The sequence below is a fragment of the Protopterus annectens genome, chromosome 2.part1 (assembly GCF_019279795.1).
Source record: "Protopterus annectens isolate FY-2018-M chromosome 2.part1, PAN1.0, whole genome shotgun sequence".
Lineage (NCBI taxonomy): Eukaryota > Metazoa > Chordata > Ceratodontiformes > Protopteridae > Protopterus > Protopterus annectens.
Genome location: NC_056729.1, coordinates 1,119,787,332 through 1,119,805,793, shown reverse-complemented (window position 1 = coordinate 1,119,805,793; position 18,462 = coordinate 1,119,787,332). Strand labels below are relative to the sequence as shown.

The window sequence follows — 18,462 nt, the reverse complement described above, 5'->3', positions numbered from 1 at the left end:
CAGCTTGTTTTTGGGATTTAGGAGGAAATCAAAGCACCCAGAGGAAACCCACGTGACCACAGGGAGGACATGCAGACTCCACACAGAAGGCACCCCAGCCAAGGATTGAACCGGAGAACCTCTTGCTGTGAGGTGATAATGCTAATCATTGCACCATCGTGGCTGCCCCACATGTGTAATTATTACGTATTGCAATTTTTTTATAAATAATTATTGCATGCTCTTTACTCCATACCTTTTATACCTGGACAATTACTGAAAATAGTCTGTGAATCATTTCACCTACCGGTTTAGCAAATTGTAAAATTAAATAAATAAATACAAAGCAGTATATCTTGGTCATTAGTGCTGACTAATATATTTTCGAATGCATTGCTATAACTGGAATAAGAGATGACCACCATACCTTAACCTTTAATTGCATTTGTAAAACAAATTATTTATACTGTTAAGTTCACACGCTTTTCTTTCATCACTAATCAGGTTATTGACCTTTTTTAGGTGTGGAAATCAGTGCATTTTTTGACTACTAAGTTTCATTAGAATATTCTTATATAATGCCAGATCATGTAGAATATATTTTAAGCTTAATTTTCTGTCATAAATTCTCCCTGCCTCTCGTTCTGCCCCTAGAACTCTGGCTACATTGTTTTTGGTGGTACATAAAACCCACATTGAGGTGGCTTGCATGACTGTATTCCTGTTGTTGCTCTGTGCAAGTGTCTGTGACCTCTTAAATAGTAGATGTGCGGCTTGCGCTTCCTGATGTAAAAAGGTTGCTTCCCCATCATCATATAGTTGTTGTTCTTGTTGTGCAATAAGATGATCTAAATGACTTGAAGTATTGGAAACTGGAAATACACTCCCATTTTAATAAGCTAATTTGACATGCTGAATTTTCTTCTGTTTTCTATGGATAATGATTTGGATATTTCTTTCCAAGGTAATAAAAATTCCATCATAACCCAAGTAGTATGTGGTAAAATTAGTTGTATGTTTACTACACCTTCAAGTCTCTTAATATCTTCCCTAATAGATATATATATATATATATATATATATATATATATATATATATATACACACCTCCCTGGACTACATGAAAAGAGACATGGAGGAGCTATTGGATTATGTAGCCACCCGTATAGTGCCTTTTTAGGTGGTGTTCCAAAGATCAAATTACCACCGTTACAGCTACAAACAAATGTAATCTGCGGGTCATGCTGCTCAACGCTAGAAGTCTAAATCTCAAAATGTACTTGCACACAGCACTCCTTAAAATGGAGAACATCGACATTTGTGCCGTAACAGAAACCTGGTTCAAGGCACAGAAAGTATCCCTGCACTACCAGGCTGTAACTCATTCCACACCTTTCGGCCCCAGAACTTGGACCAAATCTCCAAAGGCAGTGGTGTTTCCATATTCATAAAGGATGCGCACACCTCCAAACTAGTAGCCCAACATAACTCATCTGAAATACTTCAGGTGCAGCTAACATTGGGTAAGACAGCGATTCAGGTCGGAGCCTACTATAGTCAGTGTTGGTGTCAAGTATGTTTTTCGATATTTTGAGATTCAGCATTATGAGTTTTCAGTATTTTGAACTTTCGAGATTTTGAGTTCAGTATTTTGAGATTCAGGATTTTGAGCTTTCGAGATTTTGAAGTGAACCCATGTAGATATATATATATATATATATATATATATATATATATAAACAAACATAAAGAAATGTGAGCAAATGTAATCAAGTGTGAAAGGTATTAAGTGTGAAACTATGTTTTCTAGTGTTTGGACGGTATGTGATCATGGGTATACAGTATGTTTGGGTGGCAGCATTTGTGTATGGTATGTATGCGATATTGGACATATCCGTGTGGATGGACAGTATGTGGAAGGTCTATCTATCTATATATAGCTATAGGTACAGATGAGTGTGAATGTGCTTGTATGTTTCTTGGTGTAAGTGGGTACTGTATAGTAACAATTTCCTTTAGCCTGAAGCTGTGTAAATATGGAGATGGTATATGCAAGTCAGGGATGGTTGGTGGCTTCACCTCTGCAAAAGATGTTATATAAAAGTAAATGTATGCTGGTATGTGTGTGCAGTGTAATGTTTCCTGGTATGAGTGAAGGCAATATCTGGGTGTGTGCGGGGGCGGCTTAGTAATTCGCAGTATTTGTGATGGAGTGAATGTTAGTCAATCTAGTTTGCCACATCTGTGATGGAGTGTGCATTTGTCCATTTCTTTTTTAATTTGCTTATACTGTTTTCAGTGTATTCAGTGTTCAATGTTTCAATATATCCTCATATAGACTATATTATATATGTATATATTTATATATATGTATACAGAGAGAGAGAATATGCTGATACTCTATTGTTTTTATAATACAAATTTTATGATATGATTTTCTGCTTAAAATTAACTTATTTCATGTTAAGGTTTTTGTTGTATTACTAACCCAATTATATTTTCCAGTTTACGAATCCATCGAAAGCGGTAAGTTATTATACATTTATTTTTATATGTGAGTATATATCCATAAAAATCATTGTAAAAGATTTTGTGCATTTGGTCCAGGGCAAACAAATAAATTATTAAATAAAATTTTATTGTTCAAATTACGATAGCATAGCATAGCACGCAACAAATAAACAAATATACCTATGTCATATACCAGTAATGTTAATAGGGTTAAGATGGTATTTGAGAAACATTGGCCTTTGTTTATGTCAGATGATAAGATAAGGAACGTGGTGGGTGATGATCCACGTTTCCGGTTTAAGAACTGTAAATGTCTGAAAAGAATGCTTTATCCCAAGGAGATTGACAGGCCTATTAGGGATGTTAAATGGGGCACGCATCCATGCGTCCAATGTATTTCTGTAGATATGTGAGACAGGGTAATATGTTTAAACATATGGTTACTGGGAAGGTTTATAAGTTTAAAGTGGAGGTTGACTGTACTACAAGGAATTTAGTGTATTTAACGCAATGTGATTGCTGTCTACATTTTTACGTTGGGATGACCACTCGTATGTTTAGGGAAAGGATTAAAGATCATGTTTTTAGTGTTAAGAATAAGGATTCTGTGAGTGCACTATTCAAATACATACAAGAGACTGGCATTTGCCATAGTTTCTTATTTATGGCCATTGAGCAGGTCTATGTGGATGATAGGTTGGGCAATAATAGTAATAAAGTTGAGAGTAGCGAACTTAGATGGATATTGAAATTTAGGGCAGATAGGAAGTATGGATTGAATGGCAGAGTCTCCATTAAACCAGTGCTTGTAGCTAGGGGGTTGCCCAAGAGGTAATGTATTTCGGTTAACAAATGCATAAAGGTTATTTGTGCTTTCTAAATTATGGAGGTTATAAATGGAGGCTGTTACATAATGGATAGAGCCTCTGCCTTTAATGGGGTTATAATTAAATGTAGATCTTCCATGGATAGCTTGTTTTATATGATTAGGAGTACATGCGGCCACCTGTAACTGTTAGGCCTAAGGTTAGTGATGTATTTGTTTTGTTTTGTCTCATGTTAGTTCTGTCCTTGGAGTTTTGCAGTTTTTATCTTTATAGTTTATAGTGTGGGGATATGTGTGTTTTTTGCAGATCATAGTTTTTAATTTGACTGTGGGATTCCGACCCTGCCATAGCGCTGTTTCCATTCTTTGATAGAATTTGAAAAGTTTATGCTTTATTTTAATCTGTTTTTTTTGACTTTATATGAATTCATAGATGCACTCTGGAGATTTATGTGTGAATGTTAGGAGCGCATGATAAAATGTTCATGTTTTATGTTTATATTTATTTATTTATGCAATAGAGGGATAATATGTATAGATCAGGAGTGCTTGATGTCACCTTGCCATTATACAATATTTTATATGTTTATCTGAGGTGACAAGTTTGATGTATAGAGATATACATCTTTAGTTTTAAATGTACGCTATTGATTTTAGCGTATATCTTTAAGCATCTTTATTTAAGGGGAATATGTGTGTTTAAAATTTATTTGTTATGGATGGATAGTGGCTGTTATATATTTTATAGTCTAGTTTTAAGGTTCAAATTTTGATTGTTTCTTTAAGATAGATGGAACATGCTTACGAGCTTATGCAGAATGTGTCTTAGTGTAAAGGTGGGGTTGTTTGATACACCTGAAGCTTGTTAATGGCCTATTAGCATCTGAAAAGTGAGTATTTAAATGTTATGCTTTTGTGTGATTTATGGTCTGATGAAGCCACTATACGAGTGGTGAAAGCGCTTACCTGTTATTAAAAGGTTTATGCAGTTTCTAGCCGATTTATGTAAAATTTTATGCAGTTTTTAGCCGTGTTTCGTCTAACCGTTTGTGCTTTTCTTGTGAAAATTTTACTGTTATAAAAACAAGTGGCTATATAATAATTTTGTGAAATGTAGCATCCATCTATATATCTATCCATTTGGATGGTTGAAATGTGCGATCATTGCACAGTAAAAAGCTACACAGCTTATTGATGATTGTCAGCTTTTTTACTATGCAAGATTGTAAATGGGGAGGATCAGGGAGTTTTCCTTTTCCCCACTGCAGAGTAATCATGGAGTGAGTTAGTGTATATAATTAGGTTGTGGGGGGCAGTGACTTTTGCCCCCCTGCAAAACGTACTGTTTATTTTTTTCCAAACAAGTAAAGATCGAGGAGTTCTCGGTCGATCATTTCAGTTTTGTATATAAGAGTACACAACAAAGTATCATATACTCATGATATATATATATATATATATATATATATATATATATATATATATATATATATATATATATATATATATAAATGGTTTACTATCAAAATCCCGAACATCATAAAGAAATTTGGTCAAAATATCGAGGTTAAATGCTGACAGTCTGCATGTTAATTACTTGGAGGTCGAGAGTAGATACCAACGATATTGAATTTGGCATTTTCAAAGTCCTGGATTTTTCCCTGCTGCCACTTACCTGTCTGCTTTCCAGCAGTATGAACGTACACAGTTTAGTACTTTATCACCGCTGTAATTAACGTTTTTGCAGAGGGCAAGCCCCCCTGTACCCTTCCACCTCTGCAAATTATATATTCCAACTCTGAGATTGCACTACACTGAGGAAAAGGGTAAATTTACTGATCTGTATTGTACCATAATCTCTATTTATAAAGCCAACCTCATATTAGCAAATGCACAGTATCATTCGCTAAAGGACAGTTGCTGAATTGCAGTTCGACACCACGGGAATCAGCCAACACAATTTCGGCCAAACTACAATTCTACGTTTTGATAGTAAATATATATATATATATATATATATATATATATATATATATATATATATATATATATATATGTGTGTGTGTGTGTATATATATATATATATATATATATATATATATATATATATATATATATATATATAGTGTGTGTGCGTGTGTGTGTGAGAGTGCATGCACGCATGTGTGTATGTATCTGGATTTCTACTAGTACATTTTGTGGAATGAAACAGAAGCATTTTAAGATGGTTGACTTTCCTTTTTATCAACTGTGTTTTTTTACATGGGTTTGCCTGTAGCAATGTTAGCTGTGGCAAAGCTACAGTTTTTGTGATGGAGAGTTTAGGTGTATTTGCTCACATAGTTTGGGATTTGTGTTGGTGGGGTGCTTTTTATTACTTTTTTGGTGATTTTAGGTGTTCACAGTTACAGGACAGTGTGTGATAAGAGTGAATTCTCCTAAGCTGCACTATTGAGTGATATTTTTAGTTGCAGGTAAGTGATGTGCAAGAGGATGTGTGGATTACCTATTGCAAAATGTATTTTATTGGGTCCTAGGTTCATAGAAAGTTACTAGGCTAATGGCTCTAAAGCCCTTATAAGCCTAGCCATATTTATCCTGAGTTGTCCCAATTGCTGATGGTAAAGTGAGTGAAGTCCGCAGAGGTAAGGGACTATGGTAGTTAATACCAAGTTCCTCTCTCTCCAGAAGGGACACGTTTGCCACCCTAGGAGTGAATTTGCATTCATCCATCCATTAATCTAGGCTGCATTTGAAGAGTGTCAGGGAGGAGTTCGGTTTCACATTAATTAGAAGCTTGTTCCAGAGAAGTGGCAGTCTCTGGGAGATGTATGTATCTCTCTGGCATGATCTGTACATGTCAGAGGCTAGGTTAAGATCCCTGGAGTGAGTGACCCTCATGCAGTTTCATGTACGAATGTATAGCATTTCCATCAGGGCTAGGTCAGAGTCTTCCCTGTAAGCCAGGCACAAGTCAGCCCTTAGCAACCTGTAGGAAACAGAATACAATGACAGGCCTTTCGGTCTTTCCATGTAAGACTTTTTTTGTATACATTGTCATTTCTTGGTGAGAAACCTCTGTGGTCTGTCGAAATAAAATTGCTTTATATCCTGATTCATTATAGGTTCATAAGTAAGTACTAGACTTTTAGACCATTTTAAGTCTAGCCATTTTCCCTTCAAAGGTGAGACTTGAGCCCTGAACCTTTTGTATGTTAGGTAAACAGCTTAACCATTATACCAGCCCCCAACCCTATAATTTTGATGGATCAGGAGTTGATGTCTGTTTTTTGCTACATTGGCTACCAACAAAGTTGACAATAATTTGATTATTGTACAGTCATGTGTATGGATTTGTATGCATATACCCATCTTTCTGTCTATCTGTATAGGAATTATAGATCTATTAATTTCACTAGTATTATTTGTAAGGCTTTGGAATATAGTATAGCTGAACAAATAAACAGTGATACAGGTGACCTTATATTCCTTGATACACATCAGTCCGGCTTTGAAAAAGGCAGATTGTACCTGTTCAACTTGGTTGAGTTCTTTGAAAGGGTTAATGAGGCCCTGGATAAGGGGCATAGAGCTTATCTAGACCTTGCTAAGGCCTCATACACTATCTCCCATGCCAGAATCATTGACATTAACTCATGCATAGTTTGCTGGATTGATGATTGACTTTCTGGTAGAACCCATAACGTTACAATCAGGGGTATTTCCTCCAGATAGAAAAAAATTAACTAGCGGCATACCACAAGTCTTTGTCCTGGGTCCACTCCTGTCCTGTTTGGTATATACTTCTGCAACATAAAAGCTGATATCAAGAGACTTTGGCTAGCCAAGTTTGCTGATGATTGCAAACTGGGGACAGTTATCAAATCCCATTCTGATACCAAAATTCTCCAGCAAGGGCTGTACCAAAAAATGCTTGATGTAGTGATCATGTGCTTACCTTTAAAGTCAAGAAATGCAGCATAGTTTCCTTTGTAACTCTAGCAGCATTACTTCTTACTGTGTAGATAATGTCCTGCTTACATTTGACACAGTCATCAGGGACTTAGGTATGTATGTTGATAATAGACTTTCTTTTGACCACCATGTCTCTCTTGTAGTTAGAAAAAGCCTTCTACCTTGCACAGCTTATCCTTTTTGATATCTTCTCATGGCCCAAAGAAGTTATAATCCCAATGTATTCATCCCTTGTTAGGCTCATCACTGAAGATAATTCACCCCTCTCCAAACACCTAAACCAAATTGAAGTCAATGATGTTATGTAGTCCTATCTCGCCGTAATTCTTGCTGGATGGGTTCAGAGCCGATATTCAGCTCTGACTTGGCCGATACTAAAGCGCGAGAGCTTTTACTGGCTTGAGGCTAACCCCTATCCCATGGTGCCTCACGGCAATTGCCCAGATCTCGTTTGCTGGGAAAGCTTCGAGGTTGTGTCTTACTGGCTCATTGACTAAGTAACAGTTTATTTACTAAATTTAGTCCTGTTTTTCTTGACTTTCATTATCCTTTTTACAGTCTTAATTCTTTATCTAGTGTGTGACTGTTATTGAGAGTTTCTGACCCTATTCTTCCCCTAGGATTGTACGGCTCATTTAAGTTAGAGGGCCTTAGTGCCCATTTAAGTTAGAGGGCCTTTCCTCCCTGAGTGTGCGTCATATAAAAAAAAAAGTTATATAACTCCTCTCTTCCTACTATCTTTTGTTAGTACTTAGTTGTTATTGTTTTTGTTACTGTCTAGCTAGTTAATAGTTGTAGTCAGTATGCCTAAAGAAAAGGATAGAGAGCATAAGGATCATTGCCCTTCAGGGTTTAAAAAGTGTGATAGATGCTCACAGAAAATGTCTCTGACAGACAGTCGCACAAGTTGCGTGTACTGTTTAGGTGAAATTCATTTGCAAGAGCCCTGTACCTTTTGCCATGCATTTAGCACCAGGGTCTTGAATGAGAGGAAATGAAAACTAATTGATAGGGGTCTTATGACCAGTTCCTTCTAGGAACAGCTGGAATTCGGTCAGGCAGTTCCTTATTCTTCAAAGAGAAAATCTTTGGCCCCAGCATCTTAGCTGTCAAAAAAGACCAAAGCGTCAGAGCCAAGGAGTTCTGGCTCTGATTCATCTTCTTCCACATCGGTGCCATCAGTCTCCTCGGTGCAGAGGCGACCTTCAGTACCAAAAATTTTACCAGATATTGATGTTGTGTCACCCACCTTGAGATCTCCTATTTTGGAGAGGAGGAGATCTCCTATTTTGGAGAGGAGGAGATCTCCTTCTGTCTCCACCAGATCCTCCAGGACACTGTCAGATGAGGACATTGAGTGGGTGGTGAAGAGGTTGCTTTCAGATCCAACTCTGGCAAGGAAATTGGCCCCTCCGGACCCAAAGGCTTTGGAGCCGACTCCCTTACCTGCCACTATTCCTCCTCTGACTGCTTCGCTCTAGGAGTCTATTACTTCAGGTTCTTCTGTTTTGGACCCATCTGTTCCGGGGATCCAACCCGCTTCCTTGGAACTGATTACTCTATCCTCGGTGGCTCAGTCTGGAGCCAAGGGATCTGGGAGCCAACGCTCTTGAGGTGACTCCGAGGGGGACAGTCACCCTGACTTTTCTTCAGAACCAACCCTCCCTCTCGGTGCCTCGGTTCGACTGAGCTCAGCTCCCACTTCTGCTTCGGAGCCATTCCCCTTTGCTAGGAGCCGATCATCCATCTCCTTGGAGCAGAGGTCTTTTTTGGAGCCGTGAAGAAAGGCTTTGGAAGCTATAGAGAAGGCTTTGTCTTCTGCTAAAGCCATACCTTTAGAACCTATGTCCCACCAGCAGCAGGCAGCAACCTCTTCCCCCCATCCACCCCCACAGCATAGGGAACCAGAGGCCCAAGCAGCTCCCATTGGAGGTTCATAGGTTCATACTAGGCTATCTGCCCTGGGGCAATTATAAGCCTAGCCCGATTCTTATGGCTTACGCCACCCCTTGATTTGAGTATACTGTGCCCTTTTTAAGGTTTAGTTTCCTGTGCCTCTGTCTAATAATGACACGGGAGTAATCCCTGGGACAAACCTACAATCCCCCATCCACCTATCGAGATTCTTCTTGAAGAGATTCAGTGAGGTGCTCTGCCTCACATGAACTGGAATTCTATTCCAGAGCGAAGGGAGCTTCTGGGTTATGAACCTGTCCCTCCAGCAAGTTCTATTTATTTCTGTGCTGAGGTTCAAGTCCCTCGAGCGTGTGGCTCTAAGGGATTTAGATTTACTGAGGTGGAGCATGTCCATTAATTCTGGATTTGACATAGCTTTGTATGTCAGGCATAGATCGCCTCGAAGTAGGCGGTATGCAGCTGAGTAGAGCTGGAGTTTTTTTAACCGAGCAGCATATGGCATCTGTTTGAGACCCTTGATCCTCTTGGTGAGATACTTTTGGGGTCTTTCTAATTGCTGCAGGTGTCGGGTAAGGTACATCCCAAAAGGGGCATTGTATTCTATGATGGGTCTGATGAGGGATGAATAAAGGGGCACAATTACCTCTCTTGATCTAGATGCGAAACCCTTCGTGATGAGGTGGGCTATGTAGAAGGTCTTTCTAACCACTTTGGCAATGTGGTTTTCAAAGGAGAGATTGCTATCAACTTGGGTCCCCAGGTCCCTAATAACGTTCTCTGTACTTAATGGGTTTCCGCCTATGTGGTAATTTGTGGGCACATTGTTTTTGTCAAAGGGTATGACTATACATTTTTTGGCATTTAGCTTTAAACCATGGTGCTGGCACCAGTTATCTGTCTCTGTGAGACCTTTTTGAAGGATGTTTGTGTCAGCTGGAGAGTTGATTATGGCGCCCAGTTTGCAGTCGCTCTAACTTGGTGAGCCATAGTCCTCCCACGTTTGCCTGTACCTCAGAAAAGTATATACCGAACAAGAGTGGTCCCAGGACAGAACCCTGTGGGACGCCACTTAGACCGGTTTTGAGTCTGACATGGCTCCAGCAACTCTCACTCTGTGGGTTCTGTCTTTGAGCCAGTTACCCATCTTGTGACATAGGGGTTTATATTTAAGCTGGATAGCTTATCTATGATGCCCGAGTGGGGTATTGTGTCAAATGCCTTTGCAAGGTCCAGATAGGCTGTGTGGACTACCTTCCCTTCATCTATGGCTTTGGTGACTGTTTCAAAGAAGTCAACCAGGTTCAAAAGGCAGGATATGCCCTTGACAAAGCTGAACTGGGTAGGATCTAGTGTCTGTAGGTCCCCAATGTCTTTGTTTATGAGCTCCATGATGATCCTCTCCATAGCCTTGCAGACTAAGCTAGTCAGGATTATGGGGTGATAGTTTCCAGGGATCGTAGAGGCTCCACCTTTGTGGAGTGGGACCACTGTTGCTGTACGCCATTCTGTGGGCACATATCCTGTAGTGAGGCTGAGATTGTATAGCTGTTTTATTTGAGGGATTAGTTCCTCTTGTAGTTCATGTGCCCCCTCTTCCGAGACATCCTCAGATTATCCCACTGGAGACCTCCCTAGGAAGAGACTGTGTAAGAGGAAACCTGTTGACTCACCTGAATCTGTCACTTCTGACATTGATTTAGAGGAATCAGAAGGGTCCCCTTGATCCCCCTCTGAGGATATCTCCTTTTCTGACATCCTGGAAATCCTTAGACAGAGGAGTGATTGGAAGACCTGTAACCCTACTGAGGATGAATCTGGACCTCCCCAGACTCAGTGGATCCCATCTTGAGGAGGCCAGATAAATTTATGACAGCACCTGAGGATAAGACTTTCCTTAGGAAAGGAGTTCCCGTTGATGCTATGGTGGTAGCAGTGGCCACCAAGAAGGAGCTATCCAAAGCATCTTCTAATATCCATCCTCCTAACAAGGAGTCCAGGATGATGGATAGGTATGGAAAGCATACCTTCTCTTCAGCAGCATTTACATTAAGATCGATGAATTACCTTACCCATTTTACTCTTCTTCAGAGGGATCTCCTGAAGGAGTTAGGAGATACCCTCCAGGGTTCAGTAGCTCCAGGTTCTATGGATTAGGTTTCTGCACAGCTCTCCACCCTTACATCGATAGCGAACTCCTCCATGAGGCTATCATACGTGGCGGATGGAGTGAGTAGGGCAGCCGCAGCAGACATATCCCTCAGGAGACATTCTTGGATGCATCTTTGTAATTTCACGGAATCCTTAAAGGCTTTCTTCACTAACATCCTCTTTGATGGTTCCTCTCTTTTTGGACCCCATGTGAAAGAGACTTTGACCAGGTGCGAGCAGGAAGGGAAAACCTTATCTGCTGTCGGAGTCCATTTCTCCCTCCTGTCTAGACCCTATCCCAAGGGTAATACAGGAGAGAAAATGTGGTTCCGTAAATCCCAAAAAGGTTTCCTTCAGGCACAAGGTCAACCCTCCCCTAGAGGCAGAGGGAGAGGATATAATAGAAGATGCCGCCCTTGTGACAGAGGAGGTCCGCAACATTAGGGAGACAGAGAAACCTTCTCTGATCATTCCTTCCATTGCCCCTGAGGGGTTGCCCGACTGTCTATCTCTGGAGGCAGTCGGGGGGGTGTCATCTATCGCTGTACCCAAGCTCCTGGCTAACCATTTCACAAGATCGTTGGGTACACACCGTAATATCCAGAGGTTAACCGATCCCCTTTGTTTCTGAACCCCCAACAAACTGTTCTCTACCAGACATACCACCCATCCAGCTAGACCGTACTACATCAGAGGTCATCTCGTTCTGCAAAAAAGTGTCATCCAAGAAGTCCCCGCAGAGCAAATAGGATCCGGGACTTACTCTCGATTCATTTTAGTTCCAAAAAAGACAGGTGACTGGAGATCAATTCTAGATCTCAGCAGGCTCAACAAGTCTGTAAAGAATCAAAAATCCGACCCAATTGTATACACTTACGTATTTATGTGAAGATAAATTGTATTTTTTTAACCTTTGAGAGATTTTGAGAACTCTGTTCTTTCTACAATAAAAGTCTGTAAAGAAATTGAAGTTCTGAATGATCCCTCTGCAGTCGTTATTTCCCTTTATCGGGAAAGACAATTGGATGTGCTCAGTAGATCTACAGAATGCGTACTACCACATCAAAGTGGACAGGTGCTCCAGGAGACAGTTACGCTTCCGATTTGGAGCCAGTCATTTTCAGTTCAGAACACTGCCCTTTGGTCTCACTACAGCCCCCAGAGTGTTCACCAAACGCATGGCAGTGATTATGGCTCACCTGAGATGTCAAGGATTCCAGGTGTTTCCGTACCTGGACGACTGGGTCCTCACTGCTACCACCAAACATCAACTCATCAGAACCAGGGATGAGACTCTATCCTTGTGTGCCAGTGTAGGCATCACAGTTAACCTAAAAAAAAGTTAGCCTTATCTCCTTCACAGCACATTGTATTCTTAGGCTCAGAAATAGACACAACCACCATGGCAGCAAGACTAACACCAGAAAGAGTAGATTCTCTATCAGTCAAGTCAGATCCTTGCTAAACAAGCAAAAGGTTCAGGCCAGGGTAGTCCTTCAAGTTCTAGGGACTATGGCTTCCTCCATCCTATTAGTTCCCTTAGCCCATCTACACGTGAGGATACTTCAGTTGCTGTTATTTGCCCAATGGTCGATGCAAGACCCTCCATTATCTCATCATATTTTTAAAACAAACACCTGCAAGAAGGATCTGACATGGTAGTTGCACACAGAGCAACTTCTCGTAGGTCGCCCACTTATTCCTCCCCAAGAGAAAGCAGTTTTGACCATGTACGCTTCCCAGATAGGGTGGGGGGGCATAATCTGGGAATGACAGTCCAAGGTACTTGGCAGAACCACGAGAACCACTTGCACATCAATGTTACCCACAATTACCTCCATACCATCATGCACCCACTTCAAAACTTTACTAAAAGCGCAACTAAAAACATGCTGGCTATGCCCTTGCAACTCCCACTCTAATATCATCCACCCCATCCAACCACTACCTTTCTTTCCACTCCACTAACTACCTTGATTATAGCAAGCTCAGATGCTCATAAGCCAGTACTTATTATACAGCATGAACTTCTTCTTCTTGTAACATTTGTTGACATCTGGTATGCACTTCACAGATAAAGATTTTAGTTGTCTACTGATGTACTATGTTCTTCATCTGTAAATATGTTGTAAGTAATTGCTATGTAAATTGTTATTCACTATGTAATCCAATGTATATACTGTCTGTTTATTTTAACTGTGGAGCTTTTCTCCCTGGACCTCCACTGAAAATGGACCTACGTCCAGTCGGACACTCCCGGTCAACAAATTTAAATAAATAAATAAATAAATAAATAATGTTCTGGACATGAGAGCGGTGCTGTATGTGTTGCAACCACTTCACAGCTCCCTTCCCACCGGGACAATTGTGATTCAGTCAGACAACATGTCTGTCGTGTGGTACATAAACAAGCAAGGGGGAACCAAATCTTACCTGCTTTGCCGAGAGGCCTTAAGAGTTTGGAAATGGGCGATGGACACTCAACGCTTCCTGGTAGCAATGCATATCCCGGGGAAATCCAACGTAATAGCAGACAAACTCACCCGAGCAATTCTGATGCCTCATGAGTGGTCTTTGAATCCAAAAGTTGCAAAAGAGATCTTTCACAGATGGGAACAGTCTTGCTGCAACCTATTCACCACTCATCTGAGCACCAAATGCAGCAGCTACTTTGCCCTCATTTCCCATCTGGGCATGTCACCCAGGGATGTTCTAGTCCACAGTTGGCCCCAGGGACTTCTTTATGCCTTTCCACCTTTTCCTCTCATCCCAAAGGTAATACAGAAAGCAAAACAGTTGAGGAGTTCCCTGATCCTCATTGCTCCTTACTGGCCTCGACAAGTATGGTTTCCTTTCCTGTAGCCCTACCTTTTGGAGGAACCATGGATCCTGGACCCATCTCCAGACCTCCTGATTCATCAATCAGGGAAGTTCCATCCCACCATCAACACCCTCAAATTGATAGCATGGCTGCTCCTTTTCCACGAATAGCCAGGTGTATTCCCCTGTCTCCTTCTGTCAAACACATTCTGATCTCGTCCCATAAACCTTCCACTCAGAAGCTATACTCCAGCAAATGGAAAAGGTTTTCTATATGGGCTACAAACCAAGGCTTAGATCCATATATAGCTCCTATAGAATCTATTCTATCTTTTCTAGCATCAATTTTTCATGAAGGAGCTGCAGCCGCTACAGTCAGAGTTCAGTTAGTTGCCATTTCCAATTTCTGTTCTGGCTTCATGGGAAATCCAATCATGTCACACTCCTTGTGCAAAACCTTCTTAAAAGAAGTTCTTCTTCTCAGGCCTCCAATCAAACAGCCATTATAACCCTGGGACTTAAACTTAGTCCTCTCATCTTTAATGTCTGCACCCTTTGAGCCCTCCTTCACATCAAACATGAAAGTGCTGTCGTGGAAAACACTATTCTTCACAGCCATAACATCTGCTAGGAGAGTCTCAGAACTGCAAGCTCTTACTATTCGACCTCCTTACATTATTTTTCACAAAGATAGAGTCTCACTCAGGACAAACCCTACCTTTCTTCCCAAGGTATGCTCAGAGCACAATCTGAACACTACTATTGAGCTACCAGTGTTTTTTCCGAACCACTGTAATAAATCTGAGTACAGACTACACCAGTTAGACATTCACAGAATTCTCAGGTTTTATTTACACAGGTCTAAAGAATTCAGAAAATCAGATCAATTATTTGTTTCCTTTTCTGACAAGAATAAGGGTTTGCCTGTTTCCAAGGTTACTCTTTCAAAATGGCTTTCAGATTGCATTTCCTTTGCTTATCAAATTGCTGGCAAACAGTTACCCATCAAAGTCAAAGGCCATTCTACTAGAGCTGTGTCTGCTTCATGTGCTTTTAGATCTAGGTTCCCAATTGATACTATTTGCACAGCAGCTACTTGGGCAAGACCACATACTTTTGTCAATCATTACAAATTGGATTTGGCTTCCCAGGACAGGCCATCCACTGTGCTGTCTCTTCAATTGAGCCACCCAGGATAACTGTGCTAGGGACGCTGTCCCATCCAGCAAGAATTACAGCATGATAGGACTACATAACATAAAGAAGTTATGTACTTACCATAATTCATAGATTCATAGGTTCATACTAGGCTATCTGCCCTGGGGCAATTATAAGCCTAGCCCGATTCTGTATGGCTTACGCCACCCCTTGATTTGAGTATACTGTGCCCTTTTTAAGGTTTAGTTTACTGTGCCTCTGTCTAATAGTGACACCGGAGTAATCCCTGGGACAAACCTACGATCCCCCATCCACCTATCGAGATTCTTCTTGAAGAGATTCAGTGAGGTGCTCTGCCTCACATGAACTGGAATTCTATTCCAGAGCGAAGGGAGCCTCTGGGTTATGAACCTGTCCCTCCAGCAAGTTCTATTTATTTCTGTGCTGAGGTTCAAGTCCCTCGAGCATGTGGCTCTAAGGGATTTAGATTTACTGAGGTGGAGCATGTCCATTAATTCTGGATTTGACATAGCTTTGTATGTCAGGCATAGATCGCCTCGAAGTAGGTGGTATGCAACAGAGTAGAGCTGGAGTTTTTTTAACCGAGCAGCATATGGCATCTGTTTGAGACCCTTGATCCTCCTGGTGAGATACTTTTGGGGTCTCTCTAATTGCTGCAGATGTCGGGTAAGGTACATCCCAAAAGGGGCATTGTATTCTATGATGGGCCTGATGAGGGATGAATAAAGGGGCACGATTACCTCTCTTGATCTAGATGTGAAACCCTTCGTGATGAGGTGGGCTATGTAGAAAGTCTTTCTAACCACTTTGGCAATGTGGTTTTCAAAGGAGAGATTGCTATCAACTTGGGTCCCCAGGTCCCTTATAACTTTCTCTGTACTTAATGGGTTTCCGCCTATGTGGTGATTTGTGGGCACATTGTTTTTGCCAAAGGGTATGACTATACATGTTTTGGCATTTAGCTTTAAACCATGGCACTGGCACCAGTTATTTGTCTCTGTGAGACCTTTTTGAAGGATGTTTGTGTCAGCTGGAGAGTTGATTATGGCGCCCAGTTTGCAGTCATCTGCAAACTTGGTGAGCCATAGTCCTCCCACGTTTGCCTGTACCTCGGAAAAGTATATACTGAACAAGAGTGGTCCCAGGACAGAACCCTGTGGGATGCCACTTGTGACCAGTTTCGAATCTGACATGGCTCCAGCAACTCTCACTCTGTGGGTTCTGTCTTTGAGCCAGTTTGTGACCCATCTTGTGACATAGGGGTTTATATTTAAGCTGGATAGCTTATCTATGATGCCTGAGTGGGGTATTGTGTCAAATGCCTTTGCAAGGTCCAGATAGGCTGTGTGGACTACCTTCCCTTCATCTATGGCTTTGGTGACTGTTTTGAAGAAGTCAACCAGGTTCAAAAGGCAGGATCTGCTCTTGACAAAGCCGAACTGGGTAGGATCTAGTGTCTGTAGGTCCCCAATGTCTTTGTTTATGAGCTCCATGATGATCCTCTCCATAGGCTTGCAGACTAAGCTAGTCAGGCTTATGGGGCGATAGTTTCCAGTGTCCGTAGAGGCTCCACCTTTGTGGAGTGGGACCACTGTTGCTGTACACCATTCTGTGGGCACATATCCTGTAGTGAGGCTGAGATTGTATAGCTGCTTTATTTGAGGGATTAGTTCCTCTTGGAGTTCATGTAGGACGCAACCTGGGACGCCATCTGGTCCCATGGAAGCAGTGTTTTTTTGCTTTGGAGAGGGCAGCCTTCACCTGAGCATCAGAGATGTTTGGGAGGCAGCCCTCTGCTGGGATAGATACTTGCTCTTTTGGGGAGGAGGGGGTGGAGAAGTTTGCACTGATCCTGTCTGCCAGGATATTGGCGATGTCTGTGGGTTCAGCGTATTTTTTGTCGTTTAGAATCAACTCAGAACAAGTCTGGGAGTTGCATCCCAGGTTCCTGACATAACTGAAAAAAGCCTTATGATTGTCTTTGGTGTCCTGTGCAATTTTTCTCGAAGCTGGCCTTGGAGGATTTTATGAGGGATCGTAATTTTTTGCTAGTACTGATCAGAGATGCCTTCCCTTTTAGGGATTTTGCTCTATCATGTAGTAGCCTCCTCATTCTGTTGTACAGTTTATTTATGGCAGGGGTCCACCAGACTGGACGCCTGCCTTTGGATGATTGGGTCTTGGTTTGGTTTGGGATAGCATGATCCATGCATTCCTGGAGATGTCCGTAGAATGTCTTTATATAGGATTCTGCAGTTTGGGCCGTAGTTTCCACTGGCCCTGGGGCCTTGAAGGATTCCACTTCGGTTTTGAGAAGTGAGAAGTTTGCTTTTGAGAAGTTTTTCACTGTGGTTTTCTGGGCTGGGGGTGGGGTCGGGATGTGGACATCCAGTGAAATTAATTTATGGTCTGATCTTACCAATGAGGGATATACTTCTGGTGTGGAGCATAGAGTCCCCATGTTGGTAATGATCAGGTCTAGTATGTTGTCCCCTCTTGTGGGAGTGGTGAATAGTTGTTCCATAGCATTTGAGTTTATAATTTCCAGGAACCTTTGGGCTAAGGTACTGGGGCTTGAGTAGTGCTCCCAGTCAATGTTTGGGTAGTTGAAGTCACCCAGTATAATGGTGTTCGGAGAGATCTTCATGTTCTCCAATGTTTTCAGGAAAGCCGAGTGGTATTCCTGACTTTGAGAGGGTGGTCTGTTGGATGCTATAAACTGAAAAGCAGTCTTGCCCACTGTTAGTTGCACATGGATGGTCTCCGATACTTCATGCAATGCCACTAACCTGGAGGTCTGGATATCCTTGATAAATATGGAAACTCCCCCTCCTTTTGTGGTTCGGTCCGGGTTTTGGGGTCGAAAAGCATGATATTAGGTATAGCCTGGTAGTGCTGGGGTGCTCTCTGGAGCCTGTAACCAGGTTTCTGTCACTGCACAGATATCGATGTTCTTCATACTGAGGAGAGCTTCGAGTGTGTGCATCTTGAGGTTAAGACTTCTGGCGTTAAGCAGCATTACCCTTAGTTTCTTGTTCCTTGTGCTGTCTATGGGGGTGGGTTTGACTTTTGAGCCTTGCCTAAAAAAGGCACTATGGGGGTGGCAA

The 18,462-nt window shown here is 41.5% G+C and overlaps 1 protein-coding gene across 5 annotated transcripts in view; it reads left to right on the top strand.

Annotated features, from left to right (window-relative positions):
* Positions 1-18,462, top strand: part of LOC122794349 (cysteine-rich secretory protein 2-like) — a 641,399-nt gene that overhangs the window by 89,356 nt on the left and 533,581 nt on the right. For 3 of the 5 annotated variants that reach the window (XM_044062665.1, XM_044062660.1, XM_044062661.1), the window contains exon 3: positions 2,485-2,505. The exons of 1 other annotated variant lie outside the window; for it this stretch is intronic. In XM_044062665.1, the coding sequence (XP_043918600.1) occupies positions 2,485-2,505 (21 nt within the window). The remainder of the gene's footprint in view (positions 1-2,484; positions 2,506-18,462) is intronic. One more of the 5 variants, XM_044062663.1, reaches the window with a different exon arrangement.